The following is a 20,760-nucleotide window of genomic DNA, read 5'->3' as shown; positions in this document are numbered from 1 at the left end:
CAAAACAGCCCAACATTCGCAGAAAATCTGGCAGTGTAAAAGGGGCTAAAAACACATTTTCCTCTTGCCTATTAATCTACAGAGAGTGCTTTGGTTGCGGAGTGTTTTATTGCCCGTAGAGATGTCTGCCTTCTCTCGAATACAATGGAACTAGATGGCACTCAGCTTGTGGTGCTCAAAAACTGAACAGCAATGTCTTTTTTCAGAAATCATGACCCGGTTACTCAAGATAATCCACAGACCTTGTTGTGAGCAGTTTCATGTAGGAACTATTTTCTTTCTACCCAACTACATCCGCCAACTGCATCACCACACAGACGGAAGCATGCATCTACTGCTAGCTCACCTGGCATCACTGAGCTAGCTAGCACGAGCCACTTGAGTAGACGCACGCTTCGTTATGCGCGGTGATACGGTTGGCAAGTGGCGTTCAGCTGAAAGAAAATAGTTCCTACATGAAACTGCTCACAATCGGGTCTGTGGATTATCTTGAGTAACCAGGTCATGATTTCTGGAAAGAGACATTGCTGTTGAGTATTTCAGATGCATTTTTGATGCTTTGAGCACCACAGGCCGAGCACCATCTAGTTTCATGATACTGGAGAGAAGGCAGATGTCTCTACGGCGAATATCTCCAACACTCAGCAACTCACACCAAAATGATCTAAATTGTTAAATAACACTACAGGTAAGAGGAATAATATGTATTTTTGATTTGAGGGCGAACTGTCCCTCTAAAGTGCTCAGAAAAAAATGCAGATGTGAACATCTATATTTCATCATCATTATCTGCTGAGGAAGATCTTCAAATTAGCTTCTGAGTAAAGCTTGTGGTGAGATTTTTTGCAAACTGCTTTGTCCAACGTCATTAATGAACTTCAAATCTTGACATTATAAATAAAACATTTTTCAAATAGCAACAATCTGACCACCACATGGTGTCTGACGCTACATTTAAGCTATATCAAACTACATTTTATCCCTATCATTCTGTGGAATTACATGAAATGGTTTTTGCTTTTTTCTCTTTGAAATTCAGCCTGATATATTCGGTATCTATAGATTTTTGTAGGCTTCTTATTTAAAGTAAAGTTCAGAGGATTTATAAAGAGTTATCTTTGTCATAATGAACACCACTGATCTGTGGGGTTTTTATCAAAATTACACATCAGCCCCATCAACGCCGCCAAAATGTCACGTTGCACAATCTCAAGGCTCAAGGACAAATTTATGACAGAAGAGAAGCAAGAGCAGAGAGAAGTCCTTGCTGATATGACACCCAAGTCATCTGCTACTTCCTGTGGAGCTGCCTGAGAAAGCCCAGAGGATGCAACTGGCATGCAAAGATGAAGCTTTCCTGGGGGGGTTGCTGCACACTGCATTCACTTCCTACCCCCCCTCTCCTATTCACGATGACACCTCTCTCATGGCTTCCCAGATAGACAGGTCGACTCCAGATGGTTCAGTGTGATAGGGGTAACACTGCTCACAGCGCACCATAAAACTAGCATGTTATAATTCAGTGGTAAAACCCTTATCTGTTTCTTAAGGCTTCCTAATGTCACAAGAAAGGAGGTACAAGCTTCATGTCTCAATGTGAATTTTTTAAATAAGGTTTGTAAGTATGTGATCGTTATGTCCTGGGCAACACAGGCTATCTCTTTCTGCTTTCATTCCTATCTAACATGGAATTTGGGGAATAAATAGTTAAGAATGCAGACAACCTTTTGGGAAGTGGTGTCACTCATGCCCAGCTTCCTGTTTTGCCTGCTTGGTGCTGAGAGCATTATGGAGTTGAAAGCAGTGTGGAATTTGAGGGCAGCTGGAAAATGAGCGTCAGCACTAAGCAAACAGTAGAATTATATGAACAGCTATTTCTCTCGTCATTCAGCAAATTAAGTGATTTTAAAGTTCCTTTACTGATTAGTTAAGTATAGCAGGGTTGTTGCAGGATATACAATCAATATGCACCATCTTGCTGAATCATAAGTGATTTCCTGTTAAGTAAGTCTCCTAATTAGTAGTGGAACAAAGATGGTTATCCATACATCATGGACTATCTGGACGCAGGCTTGCAGGCCCATTTCCTGAAATAAGAGAATGCTGGATGTATTGTTGATGCTTTGATAGCACAAACTCTGGAACAGCAATAGCAAAGCCGACCGCTTCCTGCCTAATCTGCAGTGAAGTGATAATTAGGCAACCATTTCAAAGCCCTCCTCCTAAACTGTCACAGGTCTACAAAGGTGGACATGTTTTAACGATCACTGTCACCACACGGGATTAAAATAGAAAGCTGTGGAAGTGACAGTAGGTTTTAGAATGTGACGGTGTAAAGGTCAGAGGTCAGACGAGGAAACACCCTGGAATTCTTTTAGAAAATGGCCGGTGGGCTGTGTCCAGTGTTGTTGTTTGATTGAAATATAGCAGGCCGCGGAAATGAGTCACTCGTTGAAAGGGAGCTTCACTTACCCTCGGGACCCTCCCATAATCAGTATTATCCCTGAAAGAAAACACTTTCAGTGGAACAGTGCAATCAAAAAGCTCTGCAGCCATGTTAACTGCTTCCTGTATTTGGCAAAAGAAAAGAAAAGCTGGTTTCACATTCTTCTGGTCCGTTTGCTCCCAGTTACACAGTGATGGAAAGTATGTGCTCAGGGGTGAAGCAAAAAGGGGAAAACATATCAGTGGTCCCAAAGATATCGGGAAATTTAGATAATCAAATATGTATCCACTTGTTTTCAGTATTTATTCAGTGTGTGTGTGCATATCTGCTTTGTGTGAGTGTGTGTGAGTGAGCTGTTGATTTTTACATATAGTAGTAAATGTGTCGGTTTATTGAAAATGGATGACAGGTGTATATATTTCAGAATTAAAGGATGAACATAAGCAGAACTTTGTCTCAAATCAGTTTTGTTGTTGATCATACTGCTGAGCTTTACTGCCCCCTACTGGTTTAAAGTGGCAGTGAAGATGGCAGCACTGACATGATGTCTGGATCCAGTTTTGTTCTTGTGTGTATCCAAGACTTTGCATTTACTTAAGTGCTTGCACATCCCATTATAAGATATAATTATTTAATGAATTCTCAATATAGGAAATATTGGAGTTGTATCTTTAAAGTTTTTTTCTCCTTGTGTGAAAAACGAGAGGCAGAGTTTGTCAACTTAAAGTCAAGACAAAAGAGAGATAAGGATGAGATGCAGATGGATTTGTGGTTGTAGAACTGGCAGGTTCATATTTGTTTGATATGTTCTAAATGTAAACAACATATTAGGAAATACTGAAAATCAGGATAACATATTTTTGGAGCTAACCTCTGAGTTCCTGAAAATACAATGCAAAAGATATCCCTGGTTATATTTACATGATAACTTTACAGTTATAAAGAGTCATAGATTTAGGACTTTAAAACTAGGCCAAGCCTGTCATTATAACTCATCATATACATGTATTTTTATTGCAGTTATTACAGGTTCTGTCAGTGTAAAGTACAAATGATTTATATATACAATCATTTATCATTCAGACCAACAGACTAAAGAAATGTGTGCACTTTTACTCTGGTGTTACAAGTGGGGTTCTTATTTTCCCTGCTTCAAAGTTCAAAGTAACAACTTTGCAATAATAATCTTTCTGCGGTAAAACTAACATCCATTTTTATGCAGAATACATTAATTCATTTATCAAGAAGGGCCAGACTATATGGGCAGTACATGGCAAGGAGTGCTCAGTAATGCTCCTATTGATGAACTAAAACTAATCATTTCAAGAGTCACAGTCAGGCAAACCAATCATATTTACAATTTGGAAATTTTTAGATTTAAATTAAATGTGATTTTTTAAATAATTTTTATTATTATTTTATTCCAAGGTATATATGTTTATAACATCTGTTTTATAAATGTGTCCAAATAATCTGAAAATTCAGATAGTGGGTGCCAGATTTTGCTCTTACAGCTTTACAATAAAAAATCCTTACAATGACAAGGCATCTTCAAATTATCTTTAAAACAGAAAAAACTTATCTAGACAGGTCACAAGGCTAATTCAAACAACCCCAGATCTTTTTGACTCTCACTTTCAGTCGATTTGTGTGGCTTTGTGCAGCCTATTTTAGTTTTGGGCCTACTCAGGAATCCAAAATAACCTTTTGATCTGTTTAAAATTAAGTTATTGTTATTAGCATTATTGCAGTCATTGGTTCATGGATAAAATTTTCCTTATTAAATATCCATATTTTAGTTTTAGTAGTGTGTCTGCTTTCTGGATTTTGAATAAGGCTTTTGTCTTACATTCTGCAACCTAATCTTTTGCAAAGTAGTAAATAAAACTTTAATTAAAAGATGTAACTTTAACTCAACTTCAACTTTTAAAGGTCTTTTCAGTGACAGTCATATTCAGATATTTAAATGCCCATTCTCATGTTTAACTTGAACTTCAAATTGATGTGCAACTGATGAACAGTCATGTATTGTAATGACTAATGATGTAGTGAGGCAGCTGTGAACTAACATACACTCACAGCAGGATGGGACAGCTGCTGCAGAAATAAAAATACTGTACAGTGTATGGTGAAGGCACACAGACAGAATAGCCTAATCAAAGCTAATGATTGTGCAGATTTTCTGCCAGGAGGGTGTTGACGTTTTTGCCTGATCACAAATAGCAACTACTTAAAGTTTAATTGCAGGAAAGTTAATAAATAATTCAACGTTTGAATGTATATGTTCATATTCTGTACGAAAATCTTGTTATTAAAAAATATACGCTCAATTCGATTTTATTTTTTTGTTTTATTTATTCAGGCATATCGTCGACAGCTAAAAACGGACCTTCGCCTTTATAAAGAGTTTCTCCGTCTTTCGAACCGTCTCAGTTGTCGGTGAGGCCGGCGGGGCGGATCCCACACTAGAGTGAAACAGAAAATAAAGCAACACAACAATAATAACAACTTGGCCATTTCGTACATTTGGCTAGCAAGCTCCCCTGTGGATATATACCATCAAGGTGGGTGAATCCGGAGCCGTGCCACCGAGGTAACGCGGCTCCCGGCCGGCTGTTGGTTAGCACGCGTCGCTGTAGCAGATGCTAGCTAAGTCACTGGTCTGTGCTAACGGTTGTGCGGCCAGGGCCATTTTACCAAACCTCAGAGATAACACCGGCGATGTGACCGCATTGTTGGGTGGACACCGGGCTACAGAGCTGGCAGCCGAAGATACAGCTTTGTAGCCGAAGTCATGGTGAAAATACTACGATAAGGAGAAATGCGGGGCTCTAAAACGTCCGTCCAGTTAACACAGTTCGGACTAAAGTTAGCCAGTTGCTACGATGAAATGGTTTTGATGCCTACGGATATAGTCTGACTGGTACATTTAAAGTGTTAATAAGATGTACTCAATGTTTATATATCGTTAATCCCTAACAGTTAGATTACACTGATAATGGACCATCTGTAGTAACGTTACATGTCCTGTTTTGCTAGTGCTATTAAACCCCACTCGAGCTGCTAAGATTAGTCAATTAATTGCTTACCCGATCGGCAGAATATTTATCGTTATCTATTTTGATAACCAGTTAATCATTAATGCCATATTTCAAATAAAAATATATATTTTCAGTTCCTCGAGTGTGAGGATTTGCTTCTGTCCTTGGGCTTACATTATGGTCAATGGAGATGAAGACACGTTGAAGCCATTTTAGGCTATAGGATATTGTAAAAGGCTTTTTACTGTGTCATGTTTGTAGACCAAATGATTCATCAAGAAAATAGTGTATAGATTAATTAGTAACGGACACAGGCCTAATCGCTAGTTGCAGCGCTTTATCTGATCCTCAGTCACTTTTACCTCGGATGTTTCTATATATCACTTCTGTCAATACACAGTAATCTCTTTGTAACATTTGATATTTATCCACAAATCTGTCTAGACTTACTGCATCATACATCTGATGTTATCTCAAGTGCAACTTACACAGTTGATTCATTGATTAGTCAACCGGCAGAAAATCCAGCACAAGCAATTTTGATTTACAGCCACAGAAATTAAAATCATTGTTAAAGCTAGGCGCCAAACATTTCACAGGTTCCAGCCTCTCAAATCTTGACACTTTGTGGTTTACTCAGGTCACTTTGTTTGAAAACTGATACCTTTTATGTTTTGTACTTTTTGTTAGATTTAAAAAACAAACAGGCACGTTAAATAAGTTGATTACGGGATTTTTTGAAATTGTGATGGATATTTGTTCACTTATTTCTAGAGGTGCATCAGTCCAACTCAAGTGCCTTTGCTTTCCTCTTTCCAAATTTAAAATCTCTGTACTTAGCTGCATAAAAATCAATGTAATTGTTTTTTTTGTACACATAACTGAGTCATGGTTTTGTCGCGGATGAATTCATGCAATTTAATGGATAATGAGATTGACAAAGACATTGTATCTCCATCAAAACCGATCTGAAGTATTTGATCAGTGCATTTCTGTTATCAGACCATTTATTGACCATGTGATTTATTGAAGTGAGAAAATGATTTTCAGAATAATCAGCAATGGGAAAAAAATGTTAGCCGCAGCCCTACTCCCATGACACTGTTCTCAAAAGTCTTCATGCAGTCCAATGCTGATAGCGTCCATCTCCAGTTAATCATATCTCTATGAATTTATGTAATTTCTTCATCTCTGTGTTATTACCAGCAGTTAACCTTTCGCTCTTTAACTTCTAGATGCCCTCAGCGATGAATGCAAATAGGACAGTGCAGTCTGCCAGCCCAGATGTGGGATCCGCTCCAGGGTCAATGGGCAGTTTTGCACTTGGTGGACAGTCCGAAGTTATGAAGCAAGTGCTGTGCGTCCTCGATAAGAAGGTCCGCAACATGGAGAAGAAAAAGGTCAGTACTGTTGAGAGCCATCTGTTCCAGATCCTTCCCGATAGCGTAGCTACATCTCTGTTGTGTACAGTATGAGTCATGACAGTTGTCCCACTCAGAAGCGATCCATTGCTGAAGTTTTGGATGTTCTGTTACAGAGTAAACTGGATGATTATCAAGTCAGGAAGGATAAAGGAGAGCGTCTGAATCAGGACCAGCTGGTAGGTGCACTAAAGTCTTCATTATTTTGTACATGAGCACAAACAACCTTGTAATTCTTACAAAGATTTTACAATCGAGTAATGTGTGAAATGTCTCTTTTTCCTTTGCCTTTTTAGGAGGCCCTCTCCAAATTCCAGGAAATCACGAATAACTTAGAGTTTGGCAGAGAGTTGCAGAAGACCTTTATCACACTGGGACAAGATGTAAGAACATTTTTTTGTGAAATTGTTCCCTCAGAGTGCTGTCTACCCCGATTCACATTAACTTGACTTCATGTGATTCATGTTCTTTATATTATTATTAGATCCAGAAGGTGGTGAAGAAGTCTGCGCGGCGGGAGCAGCTGCAGCGGGAGGAGGCGGAGCAGAAACGGCTGAAGACGGTTCTGGAGCTGCAGTTCCTCCTGGACCGACTGGGTGAGGACACTGTGCGGCAGGACCTGAAGCAGGGAGTCGGTGGCTCGCCGCTGCTGACAGACGCAGACCTCGCAGCTTTTGATGAGTTCTACAAGCTAGTGGGGCCAGACCGTGACCAAAACGTCAGGTAAGTCTGAGGCACTGATTCGTGGATGAAGCTGACATGCAGTCGTTTTGTCGGCCCACACAACTTATCTCTACACTTGCAGGTTGGTTGACCAGTATGAAGAAGCATCGGTGCACCTTTGGGACCTCCTGGAAGGGAAGGAAAAGGCTGTGGTTGGAACGACATGTAAGTGAAATTTAACTTGGAGCCCATGAATCTGGTGATGAACATTTTTCACTATTTACTGACTTTTAAAGATAAACGATTAATCAGTTCATATCAAAAATAACTGGCAGATTAATCAGTGTTGAAAATAATTATTAGTTTAAGTCCAACTGTAATTTGAAGTTGACACAAAGAGGGATTCATTATTATTTAAGTCAAACTGGCTTTATTTAGATGCCCAGCTGGTGGTGAAAATTGCTGGCAGGACATTTTATCAGATGGTTGGTGACAGCAGTCATCAGCGAGCGTTTTATTGTGTTGAAGCCATAAGTGCTTATCCCATACCCTTGAGTAATCCCAAACCAATGTAGATAAAGTTGTGAAACGCTCAAAACAAAACCCTCTTCTCATTAACCAGTCTTTATATGTTAGTGTAGCATGTGCGTTGTATTTTGTCAATGCAGCATGTGTGCAGTGCTGTGATGTGAATAATCGGGGCTTGGGGATATTGGCGTACTGCATTCTCAGCGATCTGGCCTCAGGACTCGCACTGCTGCATTCTGCTTGGGGGCTGAGCGCTGTGGGCTTATCCTGACTCAGCAGCAGGGCAGGGTGCCAGTGGCCCTGTCGCCTGTGGTTCCACTGGTTAGATCTCTGGAGCCACATTAGGATACTGGTGACCCAGTTCACTGTAGTGACACCAGCCAACCCTTTCACCTCGGTAAGGAGGTCTCACTTGGTGACTCAGGGTGATATTTATTCAGGCAGCAGCAGACTTCTTGGCCTGAGGCTTGAGGCAGTAAAGGAAATAACACCAGCCTGCTTTGCCTGGAGAGCCAAAAGTGGAAATGCCTGAGCTAGCTTAAAGGCTCTTCTAGTGTTTTCTAGGGAATTACATGGAACTATTGTTATCGTAGCATATTTCTTATCTAGTCAGTCAGCAATGTAGAACATGTTAGCACCTATCAGGCCTTGTATTTTTTAAATCATGAATTAATGTTCATAGTTTTCAGTTTACCCTGTGACTGTTGAGTGTTGAGGTTTTCTAAACTTTGTGTTAAATCATACCTAAAGATGTTTTGTGAACAGTGTAAAAGTGAAAGTAGAAGCCGACCCCAGATTCACTCTCGTTTGGTGTTTCACCTCGCTATATTTGTCTTTCTCACGCTGTGTCTCTTGGATATCTGCTGGGTACAGTCTGGCATGAGGTCACTACCTTTTTAAAAGAGCCCCAACCTCACCTGAGGGCAGCTGGGGTACATCCCCGTGAACATCCCAACCATAGAAAATAAGACAATACAGGCAGAAGGCAGAGAGTCTGCAGAAAAATACACCCACTCCTGCACAGTATAACTTTAAGATTTGATTGTTGCTCATTACATTTTAAATATTAAATTGTATAAATAAATAAATATAAAGCCATGAAGTTTTCAGAGGCTTTTAAACTGGATATTTAAATGAGTTGTGTCATGACCACCATGTTGAGTTTAGGACCAAATAATGGACGCTATTTGGCTTTGATTGCTGCAGTCTGGCTAGGTGAACTTAAAACAGTCTTATGGCCTCATTCACCTGTCATCTGCCTTCAGTCAGCTGTGTCAGATGGAGTAAAAGTTTTGACTTTACTAAGTCAGTTAAATTAGTAGCATGACAACTCTGCTATTTGTGTTTTTGCTTTATTTTGTTCTGATGCCTGAGCAGCAGTCCAAATCACAAAGATAGTCAGTTAATAGAAGACTACAAAAACTAGCAAATATTTACATCTGAGATGCTGAAACCAATTTATGTTTTGAATTGACAGTAAACTGGAAACACAGTAGTTGGGATAAAGTTATATTATAGCTGGACATGCTGTTGGTAATTGTTATCTTAGTTTTAGTTGGTGGCTGGTTGAATGTTACTAAGGCTGCAAAGAAACCCAAACATTTTCATTACTGATTTACCTGCAAGTATTTTCCTGATATTTAAGGTTTAGTGTGTTGGATTTTGTGACATCCAGCAGTGAGGTTTCAGATTGCATCCAACTGAAACTTCGCCTGTGTGCCAAGCATGTAGAACTAAGGTGGAGATGCGAAGGTGAATGGCTCTATCTAGAGCCAGCGTGTGGTTTGTCCATTCTGGGCTACTGTAGAAACACCATGGTGGACTCTGTGGAAGAAGGCCCACTCCGTATGTAGATCATTCTGAAGTAACAGAAACACAGCGAGTCTTAGTTTCAGGTTTTTATAAACTAATGAAAACATAGTTATAAATATTATATTCCATTTCTTCAAATACATCCCCCCTAAATTCCACACTGGATCTTTAATTGATCGGTTGGTCTATGAAAAATCAGGAAAAAAGTGAATAAAAGTCTATCACAGCATCATGAAGCACAAGGTGACGTTAGTGTAGCGTAAGACCAAAAAAACCATCAAGTTTTGGCATTTTTGCTTGAAAAATTCCCTAAAGGTATAATTCGTAGGATTTGTTGGTTATTGTTTGTTACCACGACATTTAAATTCCTCCCTACCCTGTTTGTTCGTACACTGCAAGCTACTTTTGTTGGAAAGTTACATTTGTTCTAATGGAGAATACTAGACTTTAGCAAGCTGTCTAAGCTAGCCGCCAGCACCTACCTGCCCAACTGAAAACAAGACAACTCTTGGTCGCTCTTCATCCCCATCCTCTCCATAAGTGCTCGCCAGCTAAATTACAAGTGAAAACCAAGCCCAGATTTGCTCTGGTTTTGGAACAAGCTTTGTCCACTTGGCGTTTTGTCTCCCTTTATTTGTGTTTTGTTGGTGGTGTGTTCCCATTTTTTTTTTTTTTAGCTTCCTCTTTGATGTGTGCTGTTATTAGCTGGGGGCTAATAACAGAGGGCAGAGTCTCTATAGATAAATACACTGCCAACCACTTTTAGTGGGTTATAAGTGATGATAAGAGGGATTACTTTTGTATGAGTCTATACATGGATATTTTAGGAAACTCCTGCGTAGTATACATTTAAATAATTCATCAGTTATCAAAACAGTTGCTGATTTTTATTTTGCTTTTGATCATTTATTCGACCGTTGCTGCTCTAAAAGTTACTAAATAATTTTTAAAGAGAGTATCTTCATTTGTGAAAGAACAAATCTCTCTTGCAAGCTGAATTGTGAAATCCGTTCGTCACTCCACCCTGATCTTTTGTTAAAGGGATAGTTCGGATTTTTTGAAGTGGGGCTAAATGGGGTACTTAATCTATAGTCAATGTATTCCATACAGTGGATGCCTGTTGGTGTGCCCCCTCTACTGAGAAGCACGCTGGGGTCCAGACAGTGCAGAAGCTAAGCTAAGATGGGGGTCAGCAATAAAAAATATTTTTGCCACCTAAAAAAAAATCAATATTATTATAAGTGTATGCTATATTGGGAGTGATTTCACCACTTAACCTTTCCATCAGACAGTCTGTACCGATGGTGAAGTCGTTAACAGCCTCAGTTCCCCATCTGTGCTCTTGTCAAAGCCACCAAACCCCATTGACAAAAATGGCTATTTTAGCTTGCTGAACATGGGAGCAGAATATATCGCTGCATGGATCAGTTAATTAGTTTGTGTTATCATGTGACTTTGGTGAATCTGAACTAACCGTTTTACAAGCCAAAGTCACACAATTACGCAAACAAATAACTTTTGGAAGCAGAGATAAACCAGCAGCTCCTTTGTTCAGCAATATTAAATCACTGTTTTTCTCAATGGAGTCTGGCTTTTAAGAGAGCAATATAAAGGCTTCATTTTCCTGTTAAAAATCACTGTTTGACGGCAAGGTAAAGCTGGGAAAACACTTAAAATATAGCATACACTTAATCTGGTATTTTTTTTTTTTTTTTTAATGTGACTTGTATTCGATGGCTAAAATATGTTTTGTTGCTAACCAATCCACAGCAGTAAATTGCTTAGCTTCCATGTCAGATTCCAGCCTGCTTCTCTCTAAACTGTAGGTGTGCCGACTAACATCTACTGTATGTAATACACTGTCTATAGATAAGTACTTCATACAATCCCACATAAAAAAAATCTGAACTATCCCTTTAATAATTCAAAGCTCACAAAATAATGGTGTGATTGTTGTGACTTTGTAAATGTGATAATTGGATTTATGTTTTCATGGCTTGACTTCACAATAAATTGCTTCCTGTGTTGTTCCTCTGATAGACAAGGCACTTAGAGAGACTTTGGACCAGATTCTGTTGAGTGGGTACTTTGACCGGGTTCCATCTCATCAAAACGGAGTGTGCGAGGACGAGGAGGAGGAAGAGCCAGCCTCAGCAGCGGTGGCGGCGGCGGCGGCGGCAGCAGCAGTAGCTGAATCGTCAGAAGCAGAAGAGCAGACTGTCGATCCAGGTGCTGACCACTGTCTGAAGTCATGCTATGTTAAATTCGCTAGTTTTAAAATACTAATTTAATCAAGCCATAAAGAAATCATCACTGCATTGTCTAACATAGTTTTGTCTCTTTACAGAAACTGAAATAATTGAGGAGTTCACAGAGCCCATTGCGGTAGAAACAACAGAGGTAAGATTAATTTACCTCTTTTACAGTGAAGTCTTGAGGCTGATGATAATTATTGCATTGTGTTGATGTTTGCTGTTTTCTCTTGCAGTTTGTAAACAGACAGTTCATTCCAGACGGCACATACAGCGGTAGTGAGAAGGAGCAGGGTGATGAGTGGACCACGGAAACAGAGGTATGCTGTAGGGATGTTAAGGTTTACTTTTTCCTCTTTTTTGTTACTGATTAATTGCCGTCTGAGTCTAGCTTTTGTGGCTGCTGTAAGCAGTCTGGCCCGAAATAACCTCAATTTGAAGCGAGAAGGTCCTTTTCGATTATTCTTGTTTCAGCTGGCTGGGGCATTTTAAACATGATTAATTCAGATCATTTTATAGCATAGAAAACTATGAATAAATTCAAGGGATGTCAAAGCCTTTGCATGACTTGTATACTTTTAGGCATTGGAGGGCAGAATTTGCAAACGAGTAGAGGATATTTTATTGGAACTTGACTGTGTGCTGATCGCTCCTCAGCCCATAAAATATATATTTTTGTCACTGTTATTGCAGTAAAAAAAAAAAAATCGCAAAATGTTTCGCAACAAGTTGTAAACAAATACTCCTTTGGATCCCCTGTGCTCACATAAGCAATGTGTTGCTAAGTGCCTGCTGCTGGTATCACGTTACATCTGCATTTTCTTCCGTGTCATGTTCAAACCGGTTATGTGATGTTCAGATTAGATGTGTCACTGCATCATATCAGACTTAGATTTTTTTTTTTGAGAGAGTGAGAGTAGAGTTGCAGACCGGAAATTATTTGTCAGATTTTTTGTCAGTACTGGAATGTTACTGACATTCAGTTCAGCAGAATCCTGCAAATGATGGATGGCTTCAGCCACATAGTCAGAAAGGCCATGTTGTCCCTGGAAGGCATACACTACACAGATAACTAGATGTCGTCAGGAACGTTTGTTGGCAACCTGACACAAGATTTAAATGGATGTCCTGTCATTTCATTTAAGCTTCTGTGAGCATGCTCATGCTCGAGACAGTGAAGGTACAGTCGCACATGAGTGAATGCAGGTGAGTGACTGTCACCTGCTGGATCGATATTTGTGCTGAATGTGGGCCGTGTCTGATGTGGCGAACACGGAAAGCTAGCCTGCAAGCTAATGTTAGCTAGCTTGCTAATAAATACTGTGAATTATGATGTCACAAGTTCCATACCTGTCTCCCGACTCAAAACCAGCCAGGCAGCATCTCTCATGTGGGGTAGTTTGTATTTTTCATGGCCAATATCTTACAATATCAGCTGGTTAGACACAGCAACAATCAGTGTCTTCTCCACACATACCTTGCTATCGATTGAGGCTGCGACTTCGCCTGTTGAAGTTCACCAAAGTTGAGCTCCACACAAGGCGAAGATATAAATTTGCTTAACCTGCTTTACCCTCTGGTTGCATTTAAAGGAAGTGAACGGGGGGCGAATATTTGCCAATGATTTTTTATCATTAATATTTTATTAAAAATGTTTGCTTTTTTTCTGACATTAACAGTGTCACCGAATGTTAATGAATCAAATATATGTACTTACACAAGGGACAAACAATACAATAACAAAATAAAATAATGACATAAAAATACATGCATGATTCACTTCAAGATACGTCTACACCCGCAGTGTACTCCAAGTAGCTTTTCCACTCTGTCACATATTTCTCCGTCTTGTCCTTAGAACTGAAAGAGATTTGTTCATATGATGCACATTTTGCCAGCTCTGTGAACCATTCCTTAAAAGAGGGCTCACCTGGTTTCCTCCATTTTCTCATTATAATTTGCTTTCCCACCATTACACTGGTCTGTATAAAGCCCCTGGCTCCACAGTGAGATGTCATTTGTGGGTCACTGAGAACATACAGCCATGGGCAGATCTCAAAGTTAGCCCGTGTAATTTCTTTCTTTCTTTCATCTAGTAGTTCTGAATCATGGGGTATTCCTAGAGTAGGTGAAGAAGCTTCCCTTCAGAACTGTAAACTCAATGAATATTTGCCAATGTTAATTTTTCTCTGTCAGTGTACCCTAACTCTGTAACTTCTTTTTTTTTTACCCATCTATAATCAGTTTCAACATGAAATGCTTTTCTGTGGCACATTGTCAAAGAAGATTAGTCCTCCTACTATGATTCAAAGGTGCACAGAGCGGTGAATCATTTAAAAGATGCTGCAGTGTATGTACAGTCTTTTGCTTCAATAAGGGTTGTCAGCCAGATGTCTGAGCACCACCATGTGAGGGTGTGATCCCTCAGGATAAGTCTGCAGTGTGTAATTTGCTCTGACTGGTCCAGGTTTTTGTGTGAAATTTCTCCACAAGAATGCTCACATTACAGGTTTAATTATCAGCTGTGATGTTTCTATTTATGAACTGTGATATGAATATAAACCCACAGCTATCATGTTATTATCACTGTACCAGCTCTCTGTTATTCCTCCTCCTGTATTCACCTGTTCTGTTTGTCTTCCACTTTCAGGCAGTCAGTGCCATGCAGCAGCAGCAGCAGCAGCAGCAGCAGCAGCAGCAGCCGCCCATGCAGCCTGCGGCTTCACCTGTTGCCCTGGAGACCCACCCCATGAACTTAGCGTCTCCTGTGCCCCCAACTGACCCCCTGGTCCGGAAGCAGGTGGTGCAGGACTTAATGGCACAGATGCAGGGAACGTACAACTTCATGCAGGTGGGAACTTTGTGCTAGGAATGTCTGTTGACTGTAGATATTAAGCACGGTGCTCATCACTTCTCTGCTCTCAGGACTCCATGCTGGAGTTTGACGGACAGCCCATTGACCCTGCCATCGTCTCAGCGCAGCCGATGAAACCCGCTCAGAACATGGACTTACCACAGATGGTGTGTCCTCCAGGTACGTTTGTCAAAGAGAAACTCAGTTCTAATGTCTTCTGCTGTGTAAAAATGGCACTTGTACTTAAACTCAAATCTTTTTAGTTCATCCAGAGTCCCGGCTATCGCAACCCAACACTGTTCCTGTCCAACCTGAGCCCACACAAGTGAGTAATCAAACTCGACATAATTGACAGACAACACCGTTTATGAGGTTTCTACTGTTTTTTTCCTCCCGTTAAAGGGTTTTTTTGGGGGAGTTTTTCCTTATCCGCTGTGAGGATCCAAAGGACAGAGGGATGTCGTATGCTGTAAAGCCCTGTGAGGCAAATTGTGATTTGTGATATTGGGCTTTATAAATAAAATTGATTGATTGATGTAGCCTGCTGAAGACATGTTAAATGTTTGACTTTTACTTTCTTTGTTTTCAGGTTCCTATCGTCTCCCCAACTCCACCCCCCATGTATCAGACCTCACACACGCCAGACCCTCGACCCTCAACAGAAACCATCGACCCCATCCAGGTAAACCACGGTGCTCTGTGAAAGAGTCCCTTTGTTAGGAAAAAGGTAGACCTCATATTGTTGTGTATCTTATCAGATTTTACATGATCTAATTCAGACACTTGCTTTGACAGCTTAATATTTTTTAAATTTTAAAAAAGGGTCAAAATATGTTTAGAATCCCAAAACAAGGTACTGCTTAAGCATACATACAGAGACCAGTCCCTAGTCTTTTATTTAGTTTATTAAATGTCGTCAGATTTAGTTGTATAGTGTTTGAAACCTACCCTGATCAGCCTGTAAAGTGCACACTTGTGTAAGCAATAAACTGTAGGTTAATGAATGATTTAAATAGCCTGGGACAACACAAAGGACATGACTATCGTTATCAGCGTGCGTCATATCCTCATCTCAACTTTTGCTCCTGCAAAGAAAATGTAAAGAATTTGGAAATCAAATTGTGAAACTTCAATCATACATGACACTGAGAATTGTTTCAACCTGCTGAACTTGTTTCCACTCTTTCCCAGACCTCCATGTCCTTGTCGTCGGAGCAGCCTCCACCCTCTACAGCTCTCCCACCTGCCTCTCAAACACAAGTTTTCCAGCCTGTTTCCAAAGCTCCTCACAGCAGTGGCATCAATGTCAACGCAGCACCATTCCAGTCAATGCAGACAGTAAGGCCTCTGGGATGAAGAAATGCCCATGTTATCAAATAACACCTGTCTTAAAAGCATTTAATGTTTGAGTTCATTCAAAGACCGGAACATCTGGACTGTCACGGAGATAAAAGAGGTCTTTGCAGGACTTTGTGCGTCACTGCCAGTGAAATCAAAATAGAAAATCATTAATGACTTCCATTAGGAATTGCTTGCAGAGTCCTTAAGTGCCCTCTGTCATCATACTGCAGTTGTATGTGTTTGTAGTGAAGCAGCTATATCCAGGAAATAATGAGTAATGGACTTTAGTCCTAATGAGCCTGTGACCTTTCCTCTGGTTTTGGCTTCACCACAATGTGGCCCTTGTTCTCCCCTCAGGTGTTCAACCTCAATGCCCCAGTCCCGCCAGCTAATGAGACAGAGGCTTTGAACCAGGCCAGCCAATACCAGAACAGCTACAACCAAGCCTTCAGCAACCAGCCGCAGCATCCTGTGGAGCAGACGGAGATGCAGTCAGAACAGCTGCAGTCTGGTGGGCAGATTTTAAGTTTTGTTTTTCTCAGTATTGACATACTGAATTGATTGTGCCTGATTTGTCTTCCTGTGATAACTTCCCAGTTAAACTCCTTTTACATTAATACTGCGTGCTCAACTTAGATTGGAGATTGACGTGCATCTGTTTTGGGGCAACCCACTCTGTGTTTTTTAGTAGTTGGTGCCTTCCATTCCCAAGAACAGTCAGGAGGCCATCAACAGCCTTCCCAGCAGGGCCCAGGCTTCGTCAGGCAGGGTCAGTCCTTCTACAACAGCAGAGGCATGTCTCGTGGTGGACCTCGCAATGCCAGGGGCATGATCAATGGCTACAGAGGCTCATCGAATGGATTCAGAGGTGAGCTCACAACCTACAGCCACAAATGAATCCTTAAAAAGCCCCTTTTCTGACATGGAGTATATGACATTGATGGCTTCATCTAACTGTTAAAGTGATGATGAGGGTGTCAGTTACATTATGACGTAATTTAGACATAATATGCCCTTCACAGAAACAAGTGGTGTCACTGAGGTGGAAAGTATGTGATATCAAGGAATGGTGTTTTCTGTGCTACAGGCTCATTTTGAAGCCTCAATTATTGACCATCTCGAGTGCGACCTTGTGTCTAGACTGCAAGCGTGTCAGAATTGTTTGTCTTGCACGTCTCATGCCACAGATCCGCTCTGATTTTAATCTATGCAGCTGTCTGCATCGTTTAATCGACAATACACGCATGAATGCAAGGTTAATACCCAGTAGAAGGGCATTGAATAAATATATTGTATATGTTTACGTTTTTTCAACCTGGGTAGAACAGTGTTGTCTCTGGACAGAGCTGAAGAGCAGGACACTAAAGCCCCATTTCCACCAAACACTTTCAGTATGGTACCTTTGGAGCCAAAAGTAACCCTTCACACATGGTACCTAGACCCTAGTGTTTCCACTGCAAACAGAACCCTTAAATGTGGGCCAGTAAATTAAGTTAATTTTTCTCCAGCTCCAGCTGCTGATAGAAGCAGTAAAACATCCTTTCAATAACAGTCTACTAATTAAACTCTCCACAGTATGACTCAGCACTGAGCAGAGTGACCATCCTCTATTGACCAATCAACAGACTGCAGTGTTCACAGCTCCACCTTTTAGTACCAGATCTGTATGCTAGGTACCCCAACAGAGGGGTGACCAAAAGTGGTAGAGGTGTAGAACTATAGAACGGTACCATCCACAACTTTTCACAGTGGAAACGGAAAAAAAAAGCATACCGAACTGAACTGTACCATACTGCTCGGTGGAAACAAAGCTTATGCTCACTTTCATTGTTCATTTCAGAACTCTGCTGACCATTGTGTCATGTTTTGACAGTCCACAAGCACTGTTTGACTTTTAATTTATTTGCTCACATACTGTATTTAAAGAGTTTTGCTGTATCTTCATAATTTCAGTTGACATCAATGAAAGATGAAAACATAGTCTGATTCTTATTGTTGTTATGCCAGTTTTGTTTTGTTTCCTCCAACTCTTTTCAGGCACGAGGACAAAAAGAAAAATGTATAGACTAATCACACATGAGAGGAATCTTTACAACTTTTCATTAAGTAAAAAAATATGTATTGTCTTGCATTAAAGATGATCAATAAGTGCTCATAAGAACGTGGAACAAGAAGTCCATTAAAATCATCTGTGCGTATATACCTCCGCCAAGGAGGTTATGTTTTTGCCGGCGTTGGTCTGTTTGTCTGCAAAATAACTAATAGTTGTGAATGGATTTTGATGAGATTTTCAGGAAAGGTTGATAATGGGAGAAGAAACAGATGATACAATTTTGGTGGTGATCTGTTGAAGCGAAGTGGATAAAATCATAAAATGGTGGGAAATCCGAGCTGCTTGGCGGAGGTCTGCGCTCTCCGAATGCTTTTCTAGTTAATCTCATGTTATTATTGCCTCAAATTCAATTTTAAGGCATTCTGATTCAATTCAGATTAGTTTAATGAGTTTTTGTGATGTCACAGCTTGACTTTTAAGATTGCCTTTGTGACTTACAGAAAAATGACAAGGCGGTTGTTGATGTGTAAAATCACATATGTCTGAAAGGAGCTGAAGGGTCTGTGCTTATTTTATTGCTGATCTAAAGAGAAGTATTTTAAGTTTATATTCTTCCTATTTTCAGGTGGCTATGATGGTTATCGTCCTCCTTTCGCCAACACTCCAAACTCTGGTTATGGACAGACTCAGTTCAGCACACCTCGGGATTACTCAAATGGGAATTATCAGAGGGTATGACAGAAGCATTCAGCGCTCACACTGACTTTGTTTATGTCATCTTCTCTGTCTGTTGGAGAAGTTTCTAAAATGTCTGCCTTTCTTTTTCATCCCTGTGTGTGCTCAAGGATGGTTACCAACCCAACTACAAGCGCGGAGCTGGTCAGGGACCCAGAGGAGTGTCAAGAGGCAGCACTCAGGCAATACGATCCTGAAAAGGCCTTTCATAATGACTGTGACTGACTAACTTGCACCACACTGAAAATTCAAAATTCAAGAATGCATTTGCCCCAGCTCACTCATGTTCTCTCTCTTTTTTTTTGTTCTTCATCAGTGGTATTTTTCCTGTCTCTTAAATCAAAGTAATGCCTGCTTTGATATTTGGAAATATTAGATCATTTAAAGTCTGGAACACAAAGCTGAGCTGTAAATCCAATCATCGATTTACACAAGCCATGTGTTACAATATTCCTGTAAACTTGAAAGATTTCATAAGTTATTTTTTGTATAAAAAAATGCACCTGCCACTGCTGGTCCAACCCTCGGGAGTTTATTCCCCTTCTCAGTTCTTCTGTCATTTTGGTTCTAAAAAAAAAAAAAGCGTTTTATGTTCAATGAGCTCCCGTTTCCTTGTTTGTAAATTGATGTTGCTTCAAGAGTTTCAATAAAGTTGTGTTGCATACCCATGCTTCAGTCCCGGTTTACTGCTGTGGAGTTAAGGTATGAGCCAGTCAAGGTATGTCAGCTATTAAATTCTGCAGTAGATGATTTTCTATTGTTATGCTTTCTTTGTTTTATACAGGGTTGTTGTCTTTTTGTTGTGTAGTTTTATGTCTTAGTTTTCAGCAGCCTGTGCTACAGCACCACCACGTGGCGTATCAGAGTATAGCTACTGACACAACACTAAATGAGTACAATATTATGCCCAAAATAGTTTTTGAATTTAAGGCTTCCTCACTAAAATATAAAACAAAAAGCAGTTGTGTTGGTTTAAAGTGTAACTTGACCTCTATATGTTATTTCTTGTGCTGACAAATTCCCAATGAACTGCTTTGTAGAAATAAACAGTGAAATTAAACTTACATGTTGTCCTAAGGCAGACAGGCGCATGTATCTGAGGTTGGGGGCTTTTTTTCCCCAAGGTGATATTCACAGGCAGAATTCATACAAATCCTTCATGGTATCGCCAGTCCCGAACCCCAAATAACTGAAACTGGATCTGTAAATTCATCATCAGACTCCTTATTAATGCGTAATAGAAATAAGACAATAGGCCATGATTGCCATTGATGCTGGGGTTTTTTTTTAGAAGAAGAAGAATAGCCTAGATGTTCAAGTAGTTAAAGATTAATTTGAGAAGTCAGGAAGTCTGTAAAATGCCAATCACAGTCACAGCTTCACCAAACCATGGTTTAACACTTGCTTTCTTTAACCATCTAGTCAGTCCAAACCCAAAGATGTGACTTACTATCATTGCACCAAGAAAACCAGCAAAAATATTAATTTTTGATAATTTCTAAGTTAATTTCAGCTAGTTTTAGACTTTCCTTAAAAAATATTTAAATGATTGACCAATTATCAAGAACAGTAACTTTTCTTCGCAATCTTGTTAACAAATATAAATTTTAGAAA

The 20,760-nt window shown here is 40.0% G+C and overlaps 1 protein-coding gene across 2 annotated transcripts; it reads left to right on the top strand.

Annotated features, from left to right (window-relative positions):
• The first annotated feature begins 4,864 nt into the window (after nucleotides 1–4,864).
• On the top strand, nucleotides 4,865–19,810 carry caprin1b (cell cycle associated protein 1b). 2 transcript variants are annotated; one of them, XM_050073177.1, is made up of 18 exons: nucleotides 4,865–5,010; nucleotides 6,723–6,887; nucleotides 7,025–7,087; nucleotides 7,205–7,291; nucleotides 7,393–7,631; nucleotides 7,714–7,796; nucleotides 11,952–12,140; nucleotides 12,259–12,311; nucleotides 12,400–12,483; nucleotides 14,814–15,014; nucleotides 15,089–15,197; nucleotides 15,281–15,342; nucleotides 15,607–15,699; nucleotides 16,209–16,355; nucleotides 16,716–16,869; nucleotides 17,050–17,226; nucleotides 19,037–19,143; nucleotides 19,257–19,810. In XM_050073177.1, the coding sequence occupies exons 2-18, from the start codon at nucleotides 6,723–6,725 to the stop codon at nucleotides 19,341–19,343; spliced, it is 2,100 nt and encodes a 699-aa protein (XP_049929134.1). In that variant the 5' UTR covers nucleotides 4,865–5,010; the 3' UTR covers nucleotides 19,344–19,810. The 2 variants fall into 2 exon arrangements, with proteins under 2 accessions (XP_049929134.1, XP_049929133.1); XM_050073176.1 differs by having other exon boundaries at nucleotides 17,047–17,226.
• The last annotated feature ends 950 nt before the right edge of the window (nucleotides 19,811–20,760 follow it).

This window comes from Epinephelus moara, chromosome 20, assembly GCF_006386435.1.
Source record: "Epinephelus moara isolate mb chromosome 20, YSFRI_EMoa_1.0, whole genome shotgun sequence".
Classification (NCBI taxonomy): Eukaryota; Metazoa; Chordata; class Actinopteri; order Perciformes; family Serranidae; genus Epinephelus; species Epinephelus moara.
This window is presented reverse-complemented; position numbering and strand designations above follow the sequence as displayed.

Bases quoted from the DNA above. Each gene is read 5' to 3' on its own strand.
- caprin1b (XM_050073176.1), top strand. From the start codon at position 6,723: ATGCCCTCAGCGATGAATGCAAATAGGACAGTGCAGTCTGCCAGCCCA. The intron at 7,088-7,204 runs GTAGGTGCACTA...TTGCCTTTTTAG, and splicing joins GTCTGAATCAGGACCAGCTG to GAGGCCCTCTCCAAATTCCA. The intron at 7,292-7,392 runs GTAAGAACATTT...TATTATTATTAG, and splicing joins TTATCACACTGGGACAAGAT to ATCCAGAAGGTGGTGAAGAA.